The sequence below is a fragment of the Propithecus coquereli genome, unplaced genomic scaffold, assembly GCF_000956105.1.
Source record: "Propithecus coquereli isolate 6110/MARCELLA unplaced genomic scaffold, Pcoq_1.0 Scaffold152, whole genome shotgun sequence".
NCBI classification, from domain to species: domain Eukaryota; kingdom Metazoa; phylum Chordata; class Mammalia; order Primates; family Indriidae; genus Propithecus; species Propithecus coquereli.
In genome coordinates, this window is record NW_012139636.1 from 119,276 (window position 1) to 142,207 (window position 22,932).

The window sequence follows — 22,932 nt, forward strand, 5'->3', positions numbered from 1 at the left end:
TAATGATGTAAAACACTTACATAGTTCTAAAGTTGAAAATATAAACCAGATATATTCAGAGAAAACTTCCATCTCTGTTCCTCCAGCCTGCTACTTTCCTTCCCCTACAGGTTAAAATTTTCATTAGTCAGTGGTATCCTTCCATCTTTTCCCCCTGACTGTGAGCAACTACATTTCCCTTCTCTTTTGTAAATTCATACAGTTCTGCATTTTACCTTAAATCCTGGCAGTCACTCTACAGCAGAATGTAGAGATCCTCCTCATTTCTTTTACTGGTATGCAGAACTCCGTTGTGTAGCTGTCGCATACTTCATTCAACTAGTCCCCTATTAAGGACATTTGGACTGTTCCCAGTCTTTGGCTGTTATACATAGAAACACTGTACTTTTTGCCTTACACTATAAAATGTTATAAAAATGTTAGTATTAGTAGTAGTAGACGTAGAGGTTCAATTAAAAAGACATTAAACTCCTGGACAGGAAAGACCAGAATGAGTTAGGGGGCTCTTCTCTCCACTGTCTAGGTGCCATTAAGAGTTAGGCCAGAGCCTGGCGTGGTAGCTCACGCCTGTAATCCTAGTGACCTGGGAGGCTGAGGCAGGAGGATTGCTTGAGCCCAGGAGTTCAAGGCTGCGGTGAGCTCTGATTGTGCCACTACACTCCAGCCTGGGTAACAGAGTAAGACCCTGTCACTAAAGAAAAAAAAAAAAGAGACCAGGATTTAAATAGGCATCACATTGAGTAAGGAGTCTGGCAGGGCTACATTTAGCAACATTCATTCTTGCTAGAACCTTCATTGTGTCAGGAGCAGCAGAGAGCCCCCAACATCTGATCCCTCCTGTTCTTGAGCTTTTCTTCCTACCCTCAGATTGTTTATATTAGGATTGTGTACCCTAAAACATTGTGGCTTGAAAATCAAATATTTGGACAGAGTTGGGATAGAAGATGGCCTATCAGTTCATTTCATCTTCATAATAACATTTGAAACAGGTGTATTATCTATATTTGAGGAAGAAACTAAACTTGTCTTTTTCCCCCAAACCTTTTCTTCCTGTGTCCACATATCAGAAAGTGGCATTACCATTCACTCAAGCCTCCCTGATTCAGTTGTTCATCTAGTCTTTGCAAACAACTCTGAAATTTTAGTTTTTCTCTAGTCTCACTACCACTACCCAGTTTTGCCATAATCATTCCCTGAATTACTACGACAGCCTCCTAAAATACTCTCCCCACCTTTAGACCTACCTTCACTCCGTGAAACACTCTCCATGCTGTAGCAAGAATTTAAAAATGTTTTATTTAAAAACAATGTGCCATTCACTGATAAATGCTTTACAAATATTAACCCACTGAATTCTAATAACAACTCTATGAAGTCAGTGCTGTTGACATGTAGGCACAGAGCCAGCAAGTAACTTGCCCAAAGTCACATGGCTAGTTAAGTCACAGAACCAAGAGTTGAACTCAGGCAATTTGGCACTACTCTTTGCTGCCGATATTTCGAACACTAGATCAGATTTTGTCACTCTTGCTCAAAAGTTGACCATCTGCCCGTTGCTCTTAGGGTAATCCCAAGCTCTCTAACATGTTTTTGAAGGCCCTTCCTCCCAAGCATCATTTGCCTTCACGTCCCCTCAGTCCCAGTGGCCAAGCCATGATAACTTACTGCTGTTTCCCAGAGAGTCACATTTTCTCACTTTTAGACCTTTGCATGAGCCATTTCCTCTGCCTAGACGCTTCCTAGGAGTTTATTTGCTTAACTCTTCATCCTTCAGATCTTAGCTGAGATGTTCTCTCAGGTGGCTCTCCCTGATCCACCCTTCTTATGAATTAGGGAACCTAGTTACGTGCTCTCATTATTCCCTGTAGATTTTCTCTATCTTGGCCTTTTTTTTAGTAGGTATTATTTATTTTTAGCATATAAACGAGAGGTAATAGTTTTTTTAACTTTGGATAGTAAATGCTTGAAAACAGTCTAAGATGATGAGAATCCACATGGAACCCTGGAGCTGGTATAAAGATTAATTTAAGCTGAAGATATTTGAGATGAAACACATGAGGAAAGAAGCCTTCTTGCACTTTCTCTTATCTGACTAAAAGCAGAAACTTCTGAGAAGTGAGAACTGCCATAAATTCCCTCTTTGGGGAAGCTTTTATTCACAGGAGAAGAACCAAGAGTAAATTTACCAGAAATCCTCTCTCTAGGGGAGTTTTATGAAGAAGCTGGAAGACCACTCATAGCTGCATAGACGAACATTATCGCAAACTCTGCAGTCCCCAACCCTCAGGACCACATACTGGTCTGAGGCCTGTTGGGGGACTTGGCTGCAGAGCTCCTTGTCCCCCACCCCCCTGCCCTCCATGGAAAAATTGTCTTCCATGAAACTTAGGAACGAGGGGGCCTACACAGCCGCTCTTTCAGTCTTCCATGAACTCATCCCTGATACCAAAAAGGTTGGGGACCACTGTCACTTTTGTTTTCCTAACAAGCCCATTTGTCTTTCCTAATGAAATCTATTTTTTCTTCCCGTAGGCTGTTCCCCCTTACCCTCTATCTTGGCATTTGTCACATTGTATGTAAGTGTCAGCTTCATGAGGGTAGAGTTGGGTTTGTCTTGTTCGTTGTGCATTCCCAGCCTCTAGAACAGTGCCTGGCTCTCAGTAAGCTTACCAAGTGAGAAAAAGAGACTCAGAGAGATTAAGTGTTTTGTTCAGAGTTGCACAACTAAGAAACAATAAAGTCACTTAGAACACAGGTCCTTTTGACTCCAGAACTTCTGTTATAGACCACGCTATGATATTAGAATGTTGGGGTTTTGCTTGTTTGAATATTACCTTTAGAATTTGTGGGCCTCTTCAAATTGTAGGTTAACTCTCATGCAAGAGCTGACTTTGCTCACGTTCTCTGTGATTACCATCTTTTTTTTTTTTTTTTTTTTTGAGACAAGAGTCTCACTCTTTTGCCCGGGCTAGAGTGCCGTGGCGTCATCCTAGCTCACAGCAACCTCAAACTCCTGGGCTCAAGTAATCCTTCTGCCTCAGCCTCCCAAGTAGCTGGGACTACAGGCACGTGCCACCATGCCCGGCTAATTTTTTCTGTATATTTTTAGTTGTCCGATTAATTTCTTTCTATTTTTTTTGGTAGAGACGGGGGTCTCGCTCTTGCTCAGGCTGGTCTCGAACTCCTGAGCTCAAACGATCCGCCCACCTCGGGCTCCCAGAGTGCTAGGATTACAGGCGTGAGCCACCGCGCCCGGCCTTGTGATTGCCATCTTAAATGCAGTTCTCAGTCATGTTTGCTGGTGCTTTTTGTACAGATAAGTTTGGACTTCCAGATCCTTTGTGAGAAAATGAGAGTTTTGATCAAAACGAAGAGCTTGGCTTATTCTTTTTAAAGGAACAAGCTTCTTCCCTAATATATATGCTAATTTACTTGTACAGTCAGCCCTAGAAATGCTTTTTGAATTATCTCTGGAGGGGTGGCACTCACCTCTGAGTTTATTTAAACAAACAAGTAATCAGTGCTATTTTGTTATAATAGAATGGGGAATGGGTGTAGACCTTGGATAGTTTATCTAATTATAATTCAAGATTTTTTTTTGAAGTTTAAAACTTTTCACGGCAGTTCCTTCCTGTATATGTAGTTGAATTGAATTAAAGCGTTTTCTCTAGTGATGGAGAAATAGAGGTATATAATAAAAATATCACAAAAAGTATTTTAAAGTATTCACTGATGATTCATTATATTATTTTTTGTTAAATCACCCTGGAAATTTATACATGCTGCATTTCTACCAGATATATTAGCACTAAAGTCATTTTTCTGCCTGATGCTTTCACCTTTCTTCCTTTCTTAGATGTGTATATGTGTCATAAAATGTATGGCAGAGTGTTAATTTCCAGGCAATTTCTAATCGGTGATTTATTTACTAACCTGCAGGGACAAAAGGTTTGTCAGCCAGTCGGATTCTCTCTCTTAAACCCTGGGCATTTGGTATCCTGCTGGTCTTCTCTGTGATATGTTCCATCCTGCTTAGTAGAGGCACAGTTATCTAAATACATATTTAATTTCCATCAAATCTGTAAATTATGTGAGGATGTAACTATTGAAAAGGACTTGGCAGTTCAATTAATAAAGCATCTTTTAATCTCAGATAACTTTCTCTAGGATTCTATTTAACTAAAATTGAATTTAACAATCCAAATGTATTATTTGAACAGTTAAGGTTTGCAGAACCTTTGTTCACCACTGTACCCTCAATACCTAGAACTGTGCCTGGGCATATAGTAGGTACTCAGTAATTTATTTAATGGTTAAATATCCATTTACAATGAAGAATAGAAGCATTGTGATAGTTGTACTTTATACCTAGATAATAGGCTTTTTTGAAGATCTCAGATTTCTTCGGTTTGTTCAGCCAATTAGGTATGAGTATAAAGATGCAAAGATACGTTCCACATCCTCATCCATTTTTATCGATTCAACCAATATTTATCAAGTCCAGTTGCTTTGTGCCAAGGCACTGTGCCAGGAGTTGGGAATACAGGAGTGAGTAGTCATGGCCCCTGCCCTCATGGTGCTCATAGTTTGGGGAGCAACAGGTAGGAGCAGAGAAGGGAGCTGGGAACTGGGATACAAGAGTTGTAAACCAGTCGGTGTATTTATTTGACTAGCAGAATGTTTTTGTTTCTTTTTTCTGTTGCTGCTCCCTGCAGTGTCACGTAACCATTATTAATCTGGTTCCTATAAGGATTTGAGTTTATGACCCTTGGCTTAGAGTATAGTGGGAAGACTGACATGCAGATAATGAGATTGTAATGTGAAAATTGTCATAATAGCCCCATGTACCAATTGCAAGGAGATTTTAGGGGCACCAGCTCTTTAGTTAAGGAAGTGAAGAGAAGCACCATGGTGTGGTAGACAGAACTGGATGAAGAATTGCAGATCCAGCTTCAAATATGTGCCCTTGGCCGCATGGCTTAACCTCTTTGGTCCTCCAACTGTTGATCTATAAGTGAGGGCGTTGTGTCTAGGCTGTGCTCTGCAGAGCCTTCTCAGACCACCCCCACCCCCACCCCCCGCCACCAACCCCAAACCAGAGTATCCCTGCCTTTTCTCTTCTGCAGGTTGGACATCACTGAAAGATTTTGTTTGAGAAGTGAGTTCCTCGGCTAAGAAAGTTTTGAAAATATGTGGACTAGATGATTTCCAAAATCCCTCCAGGCCTAGCATCCAATGATTGTTAACTTCTAATATTCCATGCATATTCACTGTTAATATGCCACCAAAACCCAAAACAAAACAAACAGAAAACTTATTGTCAGGTGAAAACACCTTTTGCCCCCACAGAGGGTCATTTGGTTGAGATGAAGGTCACACAGAAGGTCCATGATGATTCAGGTTCAAAACCCAAGAATTGTAGAGATTAGCCTGAGCAACATAGAGAGACCCCATCTCTTCGAAAAATAGAAAAATTAGCCAGGTGTGGTGGTGCCTTCCTGTAGTCCCAGCTACTTGAGAGGCTGAGGTAGGAGGATCACTTGAGCCGAGGACTTTGAGGTTGCAGTGAGCTATGATGATGTCACTGCACTCTGGCTTGGTCAACAAAGTAATACCCTGTCACCAAAAGGAAAAAACGAACAAAAAAGCCAAGAGTTTTAGTTCTTTATAAACTATTATTTTTACAGTGGTCCCATATGGCAAAGTCTCAATTGCATCCTTTAAAAAACCTTTCTTATACCTTCTGAAGGACTTTGCAGAGTCACATACTTTATGTTGTTTTGATGTTCTGTATTTCTTTACATTTCCTTCCAGCTGTCGTCACTATCTAGAATATTTATGTAAAAGTATACTGGAATTGTTTGAGAGCATCTTTCCCTGCATACTGTTTGTTCCATCTTTTCCCACTTTTCCTTTGTTCATGATAGATCTGATTATTGTGGAAATAACTGTGATCTCAATGAGCAACAGGAACTATTTTCACCATCTCTTGCCAGGAATTAGGCCCAAGGGAAGGGAACAAACCTCAGAAGGAAAAAGGAGACAGTAGACGAAAGATTGCATGAACAATTGTTTAGCATTTGTTAGGCACGACCTTACAAATTACTTAATCCCTTTGAGCCTTAGTTTCCTCTTCTATAAAGTAGAGATCATAATATCTCCCCTAGAGCCTTGTGAGGATTAAAAAATGTAAAGGATGTAAGTGCTTAGCCTGGTATTTGGGCTACTGTAGTCACTGAAGTTGGAATCTCTCTTTCCCTTTTTTCTGTACTGTTTGATGTACCTTTTCTCCTTTGGAATTTTCCTTCCTTCCTCCTTTTCCTCTTTCTCATGAATATTTGTTGAACACCTACTGTATGCCAGGTATTGCTCAAGGTGCTGGTGATACAGCAATGAATAAAACAAAGTATCTGTCATCAAGAAGCACACGTTCTCGTGTTTCCTGCTAAGATACAATCACCATAATGGACTAGTATCCAAAATATATAAAGAATCCTTAGAATTCATTAATAAAAAGACAACTAAATTTAAAATAGGTAAAAGATTTGAATAGATGCTTCTCTAAAGAAGATCTGTGAATGGCCAATAAACATGTGAGAAGATGCTCAATGCTCATTAGTCATGAGTGAAATGAAAATCAAAGCCACAACGAGATAACGCGTCACACCTACTAGGATGACTATGATCAAAAAGACAATAACATGTTGGTGGGGATATAGAGAAATTGTAATTCTTACATATTGTTAATGGGAATCTAAAATGATACAGCTACTTTGGAAAACAGTGTGGCAGCTCCTCAAAATGCTAAACATGAGTTACCATATGACCCAGCAATTCTGCTCCTAGATATCTACCCAAGAGAAATGAAAACACAGCCATATTAAAACTTGTACATGAATATTCATAGCATTATTCATAATAGCCAAAAAGAGGAAATAACCCAAGTGTCCGTCAACTAATGAACAGATAAAATGTGGTATATCCATAAAATAGAATATTTCTCAGCAATAAATAGGAATGAAGTAGTTACACATACTACAGCATGGATGAACCTTGAAAAGGTTATGCCAAATGACAGAAGATAGTTATAAAAGACCACATGTATGGTATGAGCTCATTTATACTAAATGTCCAAAAGAGGCAAATTTATAGAAATAGAAAATAGATTAGTGGTTGCCTAGGGGTGTGGGGGTGAGGTGTGGGAACAGGAAGTGGGTGATAGGAATTGACTGCCAATAGGTAGAGGTTTCTTTTTGGGATGGTGAAAATATTCTAAAGTTATAGACATGGCTGTACAAGCTTGTAGGTGTACTAAAAACCATTGAATTGTACACTTTTAAGTGGGTAAACTTTATGGTATGTATATTATATCTGAATAAAACTGTTAAAGATATAGTTTTTTAAACTTTTTAACTTGTATCTTCAGACATTTCATGGGTTCTTTCTTCTCAGCATGTGAATATGCTCTGGCCTCCCATCCTAAAACAAAACAGGACAAAATACAAACCCCTCTGTAGGCTCCCTTGCTACTTCCATCCCATGTTTTTTTCTTCCTTTCACAGGTAGGACTCCTAAAAGTTAGAAAATGGTAATTTAGAAATAGTTCATTGTAGAAAAGTTAGAAATTAGGGATAAGCAGAAAGAAGAAAACTGTTGGACATTTGATATGACTACCCAGAGATAAACATTACAGTATTAACATTTATATGATTTTAACATTAAAAGTTGATATCTTGTGTTTTTATTTCCAAAGGGGGGAGTACTGTTATAAGGAAAGGTTTGTTAAGTTAGTATACTGAGATAGAACATGGAATATTTTTTTAAAAGATCTTAATCTGCTGTAATAACACCAAGCGTGGTGAACTTTTATGCATGATTTGAATTTTTAACTTAGGAATTGTCTAAATCAAATTTGAGGTCATTAAAACCTAATGCTTTGGAAGCATTCACACTTATTAGACCATGCGGATGGAATACATAATAATGCCTTTTAGGCCACACTTGTTACATGGCTTTTGCTTAAGCTACAGCTCAATATCATAAGAGGATTTCTGTCTTAAATATTTTAGAGTATTTTAAAGCACCATGCCCCGTGAAATAAAAATTTCATGGATTCCATTTGGTTTCTGTGGATTGTTCAAAATGTCTGGCTGATGTTGGCTGTGAATTAGCATGTCAGCTGACAAGATGGTTAGATTCCCTGCTTCAGAATCATACTGAGCTAATTTCTTTGGTCTTTTCTCCGTTTTACTATACAGAGTTAGACTGGCTGAGCAACCCAAGCTTTTGTGTTGGATCCATAACGTCCCTGAGTCAACAGACTGAAGCAGCCACAGCCCTTGTTTCTGAAGGGTCACCACTGACACGGTAGTTTTTTTGATAGATGGGTTTTAGTTTCTGTCAGTATACTGTCGATAGCTTAGCTTAAAGATGCTCCTTAGAAAACCCTGTGATAAGAGAGTTGTGTAAAACTTCCATTTACTTAAAGTAATGATGTGATCTTTGCCTATTTTCCCTTACCTCACTCTTACAGATTATTCCTTTTTTTTCTTTGCGTCGCAGCGGCAAGTACGTGACACAATTAGTGCCTATAATTAGGCCGTGAGGGAAATGGCATCATTGTGATTCTTAAGTAACTTTACTAACCTCATTAGTAACCCTTCGAGTATTGTAATTCAGATATTTCTTTAGCTGCATTTTCAACACTTTTGTAAAAATAGAAGGAGCTCATATAATATAACATAGGATAAAATCTCATAAAAACATCAGGGAAAGCAAATTGGCACACATCTCTACCCAGCTGTGAAAGAATTTTGTTGTAGATCATTGAACTGAGAAATATGCTGTCTCACAAATATAGACTAGATGGTCTCGTTAATCGGGTGAATACCCTGGGAAACTCTGTCTAAATGTGTAAGAAGCCTTTAGAAATTGAGAATAGTTGATGCGTGAGAGGGAGTTTTATAGATATTTCAGTAAGGAGGAAGAAGAGCTCGTTGTCACATTTAAAAACAAAGACCACAATGAAATCTTTTCTTCCCCTTTTTGCATTAAGCACATGTTGGCATAATATGTGGTATGGAAAATAAACCTTTTATAATGTTTTAAAAAACAATATATTTGATAAAATAATGGGAGGTTACTTTCTTTTAAATATGTATAAATATGGAAGTGTAGATTTAGAAACTATTAAAATTAGAATTTCTTCACTTGTTTTTATTTTCAGTCCAGTTCTTAAGTCTTTATGGTGAGGTGTAATCCAGGAATATACCGTATAATATATGGGCAAATAGTAGATCCATGTGAACATTCATGGAGTTCCTTATTACATATTTATTTACTCACTTATTTACATATTATTTTCCCTACTTCTCTTTGGAAAATAATTCTAAAGTTGACTTTCCCAAACAGGAGTCCTCTGAAATCAGAGCCTTCAGATGAAAGTGACACTAACAAAAAGGTCAAACAAGCAAGCAGAAAAAAGAAGAAAGAGAAAAAGAAGAAGAGGAAGCATCAGCACCAGAAGAAAACCAAGAGAAAACACGGGCAGTCGAGCAGCAGTGGATCTGAGCCAGACACCGATTCTGAAAGGGACAAGCCTCTCCGCAGCATCGGAGGCAGTAAAAAGGAGTCTGAGAAACTGAGGTACGTCTCTGTTCTCAAATACCTATGATTATTTTAAATCTTGAGTTTTTCTTTCTTGATCGTTGCCACAAGTTAGACGTTTGATTGATTATTTAGCCAATCAATCAAAAGAGAGCTCTACCATTAGATCTTTAAAAAGAAAAGAAAAAAAATTAGGGGCATGATTCCGTTTGAGAAATGTTATGTAGGCACAGTAATGATTATGTCAAAATCTGATTCAGACAAAAAGTCTTTGAGATTTTTGAAAGATGGCAGATGCGCCACACAGCGGGTATGTGGGTCAGTGTGCTGCGCAGTTAAGGGTTCCATCTCTGAGGGCTGCTGGCCTCCACACTTAACAGAGAGTAAGAGAAACATCTTATTCCTCTTCCTTGATATGTCTTTCATTCAGTCACTCCCGCCCGTTCCTGTGTGTACACATGCACACATACTCTTCCGTTAAGGTTAATGTAGCACTTAAATAATTATTGCTTTTGTCCTTTTCCTTTTCTTTTTCACATTTTTTTAGTGTTAAAGGTGTAGAATAGCTCAAGACCACAGTATTTCCCTTCCTTGGGGGCTTGATTTCTCCCCACATCTTACTCTGTTGTCTACCTCGAGCATATTGTTCAAGTCATTTTGCAGAATGGTCACAGCATAGGTACTCATTATAGCTTTTTCTGTGTGCTTAGTCTAACATCCTCCTACATACAGAGAGGCATTTACCTGTAGGTGAGACAGGTGATAGTGATGAAGCTACCTGACTTCATGCTTATTTACCATTTTTCTTTTCTTTGGTCATATGGGCTAGAAGAGAGAAAATTTAAGTATCTGTCCAGAACATCCCTAAAAAAAGTAGTGCTGTTGAGATTTTTGCAACTCTTCAGGGATTATTTACTTTTGTTGTATGTTTAGAAGTCCCACTGCTGTCAATGAGAGCTCTGTGTTGGAGCAAGTCTGGAACCCAGCCCTCAGTGTTACCATCAGAGAGGCAAACACTGCAGTCTTCCGGGATCGCTCTGTCATCAGATCAGCGTTGCAGAGCACTGCAGGCCTCTGCGGCAAAGAGGAGCCAGATTTATTTAGCCCTCTGTGTATCTCAGGTGTTATACCTGTGACCCGAGCTTGTTCTTTGGAGGAAAAAATAAAGGAGTCAAGCAGCAGGTTCTGAATTTGACTGAATTTATGAGGGCAGGAACCATGCCTTCCTTGCTTACCACTGTAGCCCCCCAGGGCTTGGTGCACAGGGCCTGATACAGAGTAAGCACTCAGTGCGTTTTTGTTATATGGATGAATGAATGAATATATTATTGGTATCTTTGCTTTTTAGTTTGTCTTTCAAAACAAGCTACTTTAATTCTGTCTTCCGAAAACTCACCTTTTAGCTACTTGTCCTTTTTTATAGCTAAGGAAAGTGAGTTTTAAAGGACTTCTGAAACTGTATATTAATAGAAACTGTCATTAGAACTTGAAGGATAGTTCATTTAGGTTTATGCTTAATCACACCAGAGGGGATCTTTACAGCCTCTTGAGAGTTTTATGATACAGAGAGCATTTTTAAGTTTGTTGGTATTTTGCAGAATATCCTTTTTAAGATCAAAATAAATTGTTCTTTTACTTTCTTGCTGTTGACTTCTGTAGTGTCTTCCTGGGAAAGTGACCTGGAAGGATTGTTTGTTAATATTTCCAAATAGACAAGGACTAAGATATTAGTGAGATTTCAGAGTCTTTCCATGATGTCAGGGAAGTGGGTTCCTGGAGGGTAGCATACCATACGGGACTCTATTCCAAGGTGACAGGGATGACTTCCCCAGAGGCCATAACTACTAATTGACCTTTGTTTCCCGGGTTGGGCTTTTCTTTACCTCAGGTGGAGGCTGAGCCTTCCTTGCCATCGCCCAGACCACATCCTGCTTCCTGACTTCAGTACCCAGTAGAGGAGGGAAGAGGGCTTGTTTACTCTTCAGGGGTAGTTTGCATCTGGCCTCCTTTTTTTCTCCCAGTTGACATTCTATTTCTTTCTGGAGTGCATCAATCTCTTCCAGTGGGCCTTCCCTCCTTTTGCTGCCCCTTACAGTTTTTGTAGACAGAAAACCCTCCACAGTTGTTCTGAAAGGGAATGTGTTAAAATCTTCATATATTTTAACCCAAGACTCATCATTCAACAACTATTTATTGAGTAGCTACTTTGCGTTCTTGAAATGCCATTCCCTTGTATTCCCTGCCAAGAATGATTTAGAAACTTCCAAAATCTTTATTTGTATCTGGGCAGAGCTAAAAAGCAAAGATGGAACAATAGTTAATGGCTGTTTTGACTACTTTGGCAGCTTCTTGTGTCAGCAGCATTATGAACTGATTTTCTTTAGAGGAAGAATGATGTTAGGTGCCAGAAAAACCTTCCATCCCTCTCACTTAACGCCTAGGGAAGGGGTTTCTTTTGTATCCTAGCTGAATGTCTTCCAGCTCACAAATTGATTCAAAGAGATAAATTAGGGTCTTGTCTTCCAGTGAACTCTCATGGTTCTGCCCTTTATGTAGGCAGTGCAGTTGCACGGGCAAAACACCGTGCATGGAGTCCAGGCGGTAAAAATGAGACTGAAACCAAGCCCAAGTCACACGGCGCAGGCTGAGCAGTTCAGAACTGTGGCTTTTTTAAAAAAAGTTTTGAGTTGGAATAAAGTATCTGAGCACTTTCAGGTAAGTTAGGTGAAGTAAGGGCAGCTCAGTTTAATGTCAGTGCTGTCACCTTTTGAAAGTGTGGTAGTTTCCTCTGCCTAACACTCTAAAGTACCTCAGAGCAGGAATATTTTTTAGGAAAAGTTCTTGTTTATGAATATATTTGAAATTTCAGTTACAGTCATTTAAATGAAATATTTAAAAAGAAGACCAGTATTTTTCCGGTCAATTTCTAAGATGACTTCTTTTCTTGGTAAAGTGTCATTTAGTGGTAACAGGTTTTGCTTTATATTTTAAAACTCTTTTCTCCGAGCCAGGAGTCTTCTTCCCACCTCTATGGCATGTGCATATTTTACGTACTTAGGTGCGTTTGATGCCATGTAGGGTTTGAAATGTTGAGTGTTCATATTGCTTAAAATGTGAATTATGTCACAGGAAGATTTTTAAAGTGTCTCTCCCTTTTCCTTCTTCACCTTACTTGGTCCCACAGTCAAGGAGATAATTTTGCTGCCGATACTGGACATCGCTTTGTTTGGCTTGAGGACGTTCAGGCTCAGACGGGGGAAACCTTCAGAACAGATAAGAAGCCAGATCCTGCAAACTGGGAGTATAAGTCTCTCTACCGGGGGGATATAGCAAGGTATGCCCCATGTTTCCCCCTGATCTTCACTCTTGGGAAGTAATTTCTTTCTCCTCTAACTCTCTCAGCACTGTCTGTTTGCCTGTCTCCCCTACTCTACTGCCCCCTCACAGCGTCTATTGGATTTTATTTATTGTTAAGTTGTTTAGGCATGTGTCTCATCTCACATTCTAAAATGAAAGCTTAACCCTTGAGATCAGGTCAGATTAACCTTTTGTTTTTTTTTCAGCACCATGGGGTTATAGCTATAGATCAATCTTATTTATCCCTGGTGCTTGGCATAGTGTCTGGCATAGTAGGTGTTCAGTAAGTATTTGTTGAATAAATGAATCTAAAAATACCTTATAATAATTAATTGTGACGGAGTATCTAGTGACTATTTGGTCTAACCTATACGTCATTTTTAAAATTTGCAAAAGCCTTTTAGTTGCCCACCCCCCACATATGCCATTGAAAAAATGACATTTAATGGTAATGACTTTTTCAAAATGTTTTCGGCATATACTATCAGATAATCATAAAAGTAGGTGGTGGTATTTGCTTCAGTAATGAGTTTGAACTTTTCCCCTCTGTCAGTCAAAAATGTTTGGGTACTTATTAATCCCTTTAGACACTTAGAACTTTGTAAGAAACTGTTGGGGACATAAAGAACAATAACACACAGTCTCTGTTCCCCAACAGTTTACAGGTAATTAAAATTGAAGGTTGAGAATCATGGATCCTGGAAGATAAGGCCAAGAGGAGATCTTGAAGATCATCATTCTTGATAGGCTAATTACTTTGTAAAATAAATTTCGGTTTCCATTACCTTGCTGCATGTCCAGATTTTAGTCATATAGTCAGTCACTCTGATTGTATACGACACCACATAAACAATTCCAACTAAAATTTCCTTTACGATGAGTTAATATGAGTTGTTTTTCAGTGAATGTTTAATCTATATGCTGTCAACTAAAACCTCAGAGAATAAATGACTATCATATTTCAAATGTGTTCATATATTTTTAAATTAATTTTAATACTCCCTGAAGTCTTGTTTGGTTTTCCATGCCACCACAGGGTAGTGCCACAGATATGGTCGATTACCAATAAAAGATGGGGAAGGCAACACTGATTGGGCCTGAGGTATGTGGCCATAGTCCTGTGTTTGTTCTTTCACTTATGTTAGCCTGTCCGATCCTCACAGCTGCTCCGTGAGGAGGAGGAGGAAAGCTGTCTTCATTTTACCAGTGAGGAAAAGGAATCTGAGAGAGGTTAAGTAACTGCTCAAGATTGTGCAGCCAGGGAGCAGCAGGGCTGGAATTAGAACCTGTGTGCCTCTGACATCAAGTGTTCTTTCACTGTCCACAAATAAAGATGAGGTTGGTTGTGTGATAGGACATTATCTAGATTTGCAAACAGAAGACTGTGGTTGTCATTCTGACTTTGCCATTTCCTAGCAGTATAATCCCAGGCAGGTCACCTGGACTGCCTGAGCCTCGGTTTCTTCATTTGTAAGTTGTAACTCCTGCTATGCCTTGCACTCAAATGTCAGAGATATTTGGTATGGAATTTGAAATTGATGTGCAAATATAAAGGATTATTCTTTATTAATAGATGAAAAAAGGAGAAAATATTAACAAAGAGTGGCTCTTGAGTTTCTGCTAATGAATGGCACAGGCCTTAGGAAGGCAGTAATTAGAAATAACTTAATCTAAACTGCAAAGATACTACTATTAAAGGGCTTAGCACTGTTGTGATTTCCTAGTAACTTAATAAAGTTTAAGTGGGACAAATCTTGCCTGGATTAGTAGCTGTATAAGTGTAGGTGTCCAGGTCCTGGAAGATTTTGATCCCATGGCATTCTGGGCTGGTCAGAGGACAGTGGGAATATTGTGGCAGGCACAGAATGTTCACACTCTTAAGAGGGCCACTGACAAACCAAGAGAGAGCATTGAGAGGAAGATGAGCAGTCACTTACAATTTGACTAGCATGGTCATATGAGGACTAGAAGAGGGGTTGTGGATATTTGGCCGGTGGCAGGGATTTGATCATTGTCTTTTAAGCTTTGTTAGACTGTCCCTTGGAAGGTGGGTTGAGAGTGTTCTGTGTGACTTGTGAAGGCAGAACCAGGACTAATGAGTGGAAGTTCTGGGAATCAGATTTGGCTCAGTATAAAGCACATCTTCTACTAGTGTGAGCATCTCAGCAGTGACACTGTGTGTGTTGGAGTTTGTGGTCAATGGGTGTTAGGTTCCACAGTTAGTGTAGAACATGAAAATTATACAGAGTCAAAATTACCTTTGGGAAATTCCTTAGGACTAATAAACTGTGAAGTTCAGTTCAGTCAGTTTTTTCTCCATTTTTGGAATAGATTGTTATTCTTTGGCTATATACCAGATAAAATAGTTGGCTTAGTTTAGGAGCCAACTTTTATAAAATAATAATAATTTAAACTTATCTAGCCCTTACTATATGGCAGACACTCTCCTAAGGACTTTCCATGTTTAAATTTTTTTGACAGCAACTCTATGACATAGACACTGTTATCATCCCCATTTTACAGATGGGGAAACTGAAGCACAGTTTTTTTTTTTTTTAAATAACTTGATCAAGGTCACCCAGCTAGTTAGTGGTGGAGTTGGGATTTGGACCCAGGCAGTCTGGCACCGTGAGGGGCGTGTGAGAATGAAAGCCACCGAAGGAAAGGCTGAGTAATGTTGCCCTGTCCTGCTGTCTCCAGGGCGCAGACCCACTGGGGGAATTCAGGGCAGAAATGTATTCTCCCTCTTCCTTTCCCCCTAGCCCTGCCCTTGGTGGCCAAGTGCCTGTAGCTGCATTCATTTAAATTAAATGTATGTATGTTATCCACTGAACTGCCAAAGAAAGTGGTAGTTCCTACTTTTGGAATTGTTCTAGCCGATTATTTGATAAGGATTTTATAGGAAAAAGTGCTTTCATTTGGGGGAATATTGCATTAAATTACATCCTAAGTTCTAATTATTAATGTCCTATGCAAAGTGATGAATTGGATACAACCTAAATGCCTAACAATAGGGAAATGGTTAAATAAATTTTGGCACATCCATCCAATGGAACAATTCGAAGCCAATAGAAATTGTATTTTCTAGGACTAATTATATGGGGGAAATTATATCAGATGAACTATCTTTAAAAAGGATGTGTGTATGCATATGAATATACGCAGAAATACGTACAGCGTCTGAAAGGAGATAATAAGGGAGGCCAGTAAGATTCTTTTTTCCCCCTCCCTTATCATTTATATCTGATTTGCTATAAACAATACAGCTACTGAAGTCAGAAAACTCAGTCAACACTTTTAAAAGAGATTATATGAATCTCTAAAATACTGTACATTTTTAGTGAAACTGAGGAATCAATACTATTAAGATAGTAGTAATTAAGGAGAACAAAACTAGTTAGGTTAAAATTTGTTCCTTAGGGAACGACAGGCTTATTTAGAACTACTTTAGGACTGTTTTATCTCGTCAAACCTTTGTTAAGGTTGTTTTTGACTCATAAGTGGAGTGGTGAGAGATTATCCTGCGGTAATCTAGAGAGAATTGGGAGGAAGGATAGAAAAAAGGTTTGAGAGAGAACTTATGTGTATGTGCGAGAAAATGTTTCTTCCACGTGGAATTCACTGCACTGGAGCAGTGTGGGACAAGGCAGGCAGAGGCTGCCTGTGGGCAGCAGAGAAGCCACAGAGGTGACAGGAGAGAGCCTGTGCTTGTGCCAGCGTGAGGTGGAGGTGACAGAAGGTGGAGGCAGCTCTCCCCTGCCTTTTTCTCCCCACAGCATTTTATTAGGAAAATTTTCAATTTTCAGCAAAAGCACAAATAATTTGACAGTGAATGTCATGTACACATCCCCGCCATTCTGCCAGGAGCTTTGGACTGTGCCTGCTTTATCACTTACCTGCCCATCCATCAGCCCTTCTTTTTTTTGATGCATTTCAAAGTGAACTGCAGACATCAATACACTACCCGCCAAATACCTCAACATGCATATTATTAACTGGAGTTTGATATTTTTTTAATTTTTTCTTTCAATTTAAAATGTACATACAGTATAATGCACAAATCTTCATTCTCTGAGTTTTGGTAAATGTATATACCTGTATAACCCAGACCTCTATGAAAAGATACAGTATTACTCTGACCCCCAAAACTTTCTTCATTCTCCTCCCTGGTCAGTCAATGCCCCACAATCCCCAGAGGCAATCACCGTCCTGATTTTTTTCTACCATCGATTAGTTTTGCCTGTTCTAGAATTCCACATATGTGGAATCATACAGCGTGTACTCTTTTGTGTCTGGCTTCTTTCACTCAGTGTAATGTTTTTGAGATTCGTCCATTTGGCATTTATCAGTAGTTTGTTCGTTTTTACTGCTGGTAGTATTCCATTGTATGGCTGTACCACCGCTTGTTTATTCCTCCTTCTATTGATGGACACCGGGACTCTTTCCGGTATTTGGCTGTTAAGAATAAAGCTGCTGAGAACGTTTGTGCTCAAGTCTTTGTGTAGACATTTGGTTTCCTTTTTCTTGGGTAAATACATAGGCATAGAATTGCTGGGTCATAGGGTAGGTCTGTGTTTAGTTTGTTAAGAAACTGCCAGACCTTTCCCAAAGTGATGAACCAGTTTAGCTTCCCACCAACGGTGAATGAGAGTCCTGGTTACTCCACAGGTTACTCACCAGCATTTGGTATTGTCAGTCCTTTTAATTTTAATTAAAAACCATTCTAGTGGTTGTGTGGGATACCTAATTATGATTTTAATTTGCATATCTTTGTTGACTAATGATGTTGAGTACTTTTTCATTAATTGGCCATTCATGTCTTCTTTTGTGAAATTTCGGTTCAGATCTTTTGCCCATTTTTTTTTTTTTTGCCCATTTTTTTAAATTGAATTGTTTGCTAACATACATGCAGAAAAATGCACAATTTTCCTTAGCAAAATGCCTGTGCAAATATTCAGTAGTCATGTGTTTGTAACTCTGGGGACGCCTACATGTTCCATAAAAGCATTTTAGAACCCAACCTCTTTTGCTGTAGAGTAGAAAATAACCAAATGTAATTTAATTTGACATACTTTGTTTCAGGATTAAAAAAGGAATCTTAGACCTATGTGTTATTTTCTTAAGTAGGGACACAGGACAATATTGAGAAAATAGGACTGGTTGAGGAGACAGGTGACCTAGGTTCCTAGGTCTCAGTGTCCTTGTTCCGTAACAGTGTAAAAGAGAGGATGATAATTTCTGCCTCCCTGTCACATGTGGCTGTGATGATCAAATGACATAATGTGTGTGACAGTTCCTTAACTACAAAGCTCCAGGAAAATAGAAATTACTAAGATCTAGAAGACAGGCATGATCTTAAATTCATGAGATGTTAATGGAGAGTTGAAGTGTTACAGGAAGAAGTCAAACCAGGTGGAAAAAAATTAATTGCTAATCCTTGTGTGTCTCTAAATAGAAACAATTTGAAGGTGAGGCGTATTTGTATATATGCAGTTAACTTGCATAACAAGAGTTTAGGTCTAGTGACCCTTCAGTCATCCAGAGGTAGTGCACATATTCCCTCAGTAACTTTTTTTCTTTTTCTAATATTAGATACAAGAGGAAAGGAGACTCCTGCCTTGGCATTAACCCTAAGAAGCAGTGCATATCTTGGGAAGGGGCTTCTGCTGGGAAGAAGCATTCACGCAAGCAGGTGGAACGCTATTTTACGAAGAAGAACGTGGGATTAATGAACATCAGCGGAGTTGCCGTTAGCAGTAAAAGTGAACCTCCCTCATCTGAGCCAATTTCATTTATCCCAGTGAAAGACACGGATGACGTGGCTCCTGTAACAACCTGGTTGAATCCTCTGGGCATTTATGATCAGTCAACTACACAGTGGTTACAAGGACAGGGTCCTCCAGGGCAAGAAGCAAAGCAGCCAAACTCACTGCCAGACAGCGAGAATGCAGTTCTCAGGGCCAAGGTGGAAGAGTTTAACAGGAGGGTGCGGGAGAATCCTCGGGATACTCAGCTGTGGATGGCATTTGTTGCTTTTCAGGTAAGTGTGGCTGTTCTGGTTTGATACCTTAGCATGACCTTCCTGATTTTGGGCAAATTGATTTACTTGGCAGTAATTTTTTTACTCCTATGAGTGCACTGGATGTATAAAGATTATTAGAATAGAGCTCTTGCCCTGAGCTTGTTCAGAGTCCAATGAGGAAGACTGACATGTGAAGAATAAATGCAACCTGGGGTAGTAAGTGCTGTCATGTGTCATTTGGGAATGGAGTGAGGGAGGAAGAAAGGGCTGCCAAGAGAAGGTGAAATTGGAACAGAATCTTGAAAAAAGAGATGATTACCAGGCAAGGGGAGACAGTTCTGAGTAGAAACAGAACAGGCAAAGTGCACTTGTGAAAGAGAATGGAGTGCCCAGTAAATTGCACAGTTACGGTGATGTGCTCCTTTTCTAAAACATAGGGATTTGTCTTAGTCCCTCATTTTGAACCACTCATACAGTTAACCATATTTTGTCATACATTTGGCTGTTTCATTGGTAAGGCTGCCTTTTCAGAAAAGGTTTTCAAGGCATCATCTGCTAGTTATTGATACATAAATCTAAGTTTAAAATGACAATGGACAATCAAGTGAGATAAACACAAGACCAAATATACTAGGTGACACAGGTACCTTAGGAACCGAGTTTTCATTAAAAGAAATTGTGATAAACAAGTGGTTTAAGAAAGTCTAAATAACATTTCCATTGGGGGTTGTAAGTAAATCTACTGTTGAAACTTTGAGGACCTCCTAGTTCCGTTTGCATTTGTAAATTGTTTTTGTTGTTGAGGACGAGGTCATGAAAAGTCCTGGCCTGTATGCCATTGAGGAAGGAGAGCAGGAAAAGCGGAAGAGGTCCCTGAAGCTGATTCTGGAGAAGAAGCTGGCCATTCTGGAGCGGGCCATCGAAAGCAACCAGAGCAGTGTCGATCTGAAACTGGCCAAGCTGAAGCTCTGCACAGAGTTCTGGGAGCCCTCCGCTCTGGTCAAAGAGTGGCAGAAACTGATATTTTTACATCCCAATAATGCGACCCTTTGGCAGAAATACCTTTTATTTTGCCAGAGCCAGTTCAGTACTTTTTCAATATCAAAAATTCACAGTCTTTATGGAAAGTGCTTGAGTACTTTGTCCGCCGTGAAGGATGGCAGCATCTTGTCTCACCCTGCACTGCCTGGCACGGAGGAGGCCATGTTTGGTAAGGAGACGACCAGATCCAGTTACGTGGGGGGAGTTATACTTTGACTTTACTTGAAAATGACAATTTATTTTTGGTTTATTTTAGCAAAGGTCTAAATTGTCTGATAGAACTGATTTTTTAAAAGACTATTATGATTCATTGATTATTACCATATTTCTCCCCCGCAGCTCCTGTGGCGGGTGGGGGGCATTAGAGCCAGTAGAGTTAGGAAAATATCACTGGACAAGAAGTTCCAATTTTTCAACTTATTAACCAAGTAAACGTTAAGTCTCTTAACTGCTTTGGTGGTTGATGTCCTTATCTGTTGAGATGCCTGTACTTGTCTCACCTAGTTACAGGGTGAAGGCAACAGTGTACGTGAGATGCCCTGACTGGGAACCACTGCACAGATATGTTATTGGTATTATGTTGTTGTTACTATTTTGGGGGTGTCCCAAAGGAGCTTAGAATATGAATGTAGGCAGTAATGAGATATAGGAGACAGCAAGTTCTGCAGGAGCCAGAGAATATCACTCTTGAGCTTGAATCCTTGGTTTGCCCTTCATTGGCTCTCTGTGACCTTGGACAGGTTCCTTAATCTGTGTGGGCTCCAATTTCTCCATCAGCAACAATGGTATAAACCTGCTTTAGAGGACTATTACCCACATTAAATGATACAATATATGATGAGTCTAGCTCATTGTCTGGCACATAGCAGGCATTTATTTGATTAAAACCCCTGCTACTGAATATTACTATTAGTGTCTAAGATATAAATATATTACTCTAGAAATAATAAGCATTTATCACATTTATGTCTCACAGTTGATATCATTTGTTATCTCAAATAGCTTAAGGTTATTTAGTAATGGAATCTTATCATAAGTAAGATGAACTGAAATGTTCCAATATGGAACCTTGATTTGTTTACAGCAGATTCTGAACATTTGATGAAAATTGCTGGTGCATGATGCCATCTAGTGATCAATTGAATACAGCTCTTTGCTTTCTGATAAAAATCTGCTGCGCCATCCTTTTCCTTTAATTTTTCTTGTAATACTGAGCTTTGAGTATTTAATTGTCAACATTCAGACCAACCTATTGACTTATTTTTATGTACCATAGTTTTTATTGTTAATATTTGTATTCTATGGTGGTTTCATACAAAAACTAGAATAAACATACTTGGATCACAATACTATTATGAGTCCTTTTAAATTAGGACATCTGTTACAGCTTTGTAACCGTAACAGTAGTTTCAAGTGAGAGATGTTCTCTGAGTTGGCAGTTCTGAGAAGTTACATTCTTTCCCTTTAATGGTACCAACAAGGATTCTTCCCCTTTTGTTTGCAGCACTCTTTCTTCAGCAGTGCCACTTTCTGCGGCAGGCTGGCCACTCGGAGAAGGCTGTCTCCTTGTTTCAGGCCATGGTTGACTTCACCTTCTTCAAACCCGACAGTGTCAAAGATCTGTCTACCAAAGCACAGGTACCAAGCTCTGTCTCTGTCTCTCTTTTGGGGGGAGGTGAGAGGTGTGGATACTGGCAGGTGGTGGTAGTAATTTAAAAATGTATCCTCCTTTATATCAGTCCTGCTGAGGATGATTTCTCAGAAATACTTCAGTGATCCCAGGAGAATTCCATAATGAAAGTAATGAAATATGGATAGATGAAAGCAGATTCCCCCTGCCCCCAATATAAAGACTTACTGATGACCTTTCTTTTCTTTCCTTGGTTAAATGCTAGTTATATCTACCAGTCAGATAAACCATTTTCGTGCCATTTTAAACCACATGTCACTCTCCTCCACCCTTGTACATTCTAGTCTGGGTCTTATGTCACTTCCTCAATTAACCTTTCCACTACGTAAAATCTTTGCTGGAGTTGCGAATGAAATAACATGCAGGTACCCTGTCGATACCAATCCTAACTGAGGAGGGGTTAATGTTTTAGATCACAATCGCACATTGCCAATATTTATTATGTGAAGCAATAAAGAAAACCTTACAGAGCTGTTCATATAAGAAAACCTGTCTTTTCTCTTTTTCCATTAAAGAAAACTTAGTTTCTTACTCTGGAAAGGGGGTCTGGTGGAAGATGGGTAAACTGAATTTATGGTGAACCATTAAAAGTCTTTGAGAGGCCAAGGTCTCTTCATCACATGGAAGTTTCATGAATTGTCAGTAACAACTTTTTATGATGCTACCTCTAGACAAAATTGGATTAAAGAATATGCCAGTTAATGTTGGCATAATTATTAATAAGCCAGATAAAGTAGTTTTAAGACATGCTTTAATATTTTAAGAATATGCCATGCTGCAGAAGTGATTCTTAGGTGACTTTAAGGAGTCTCGTGGTTCGGGATCAGATTCTCTCTCATCCCCACCCCTTCACTGAGACTCACTGTCTGTGATGAGAGCAGTTACTGATGGGGGCGAGGGCTCTGCCCACAAATGTGACGCATTGAAGACCACTGCTCTGATGCACGTCCTTGAAGTTTTAAATGCTAACAGCATGTGTAATTCCAAAACTCACATGACAGCTTTGAAATAAAGCTTTTTTTTTTTCCTTCTTTTTAAGACTAGTCAAGTGCAGTAGTGAGAAGCTGGGAAAGTAGTAGAACAAGTTCAACCTGTAACTGACTGTGAACAATCAAGTGAGATAACTCACTACCTTCGGACCAGCCTAAAGCTTCTTAATTAACAGTATTCTATATTGCTTTTATAACTGGGAGACATCGTTACCATAAACATAGTA

The 22,932-nt window shown here is 39.2% G+C and overlaps 1 protein-coding gene across 1 annotated transcript in view; it reads left to right on the top strand.

Moving 5' to 3' along the window:
- NRDE2 (NRDE-2, necessary for RNA interference, domain containing) overlaps positions 1-22,932 on the top strand; it is a 77,229-nt gene that overhangs the window by 15,515 nt on the left and 38,782 nt on the right. Inside the window, exons 2-7 of the mRNA XM_012640410.1 lie at positions 8,259-8,367; positions 9,412-9,645; positions 12,791-12,940; positions 18,556-19,003; positions 19,790-20,195; positions 21,531-21,664. Coding sequence (XP_012495864.1) covers positions 8,259-8,367; positions 9,412-9,645; positions 12,791-12,940; positions 18,556-19,003; positions 19,790-20,195; positions 21,531-21,664 — 1,481 coding nt within the window. The remainder of the gene's footprint in view (positions 1-8,258; positions 8,368-9,411; positions 9,646-12,790; positions 12,941-18,555; positions 19,004-19,789; positions 20,196-21,530; positions 21,665-22,932) is intronic.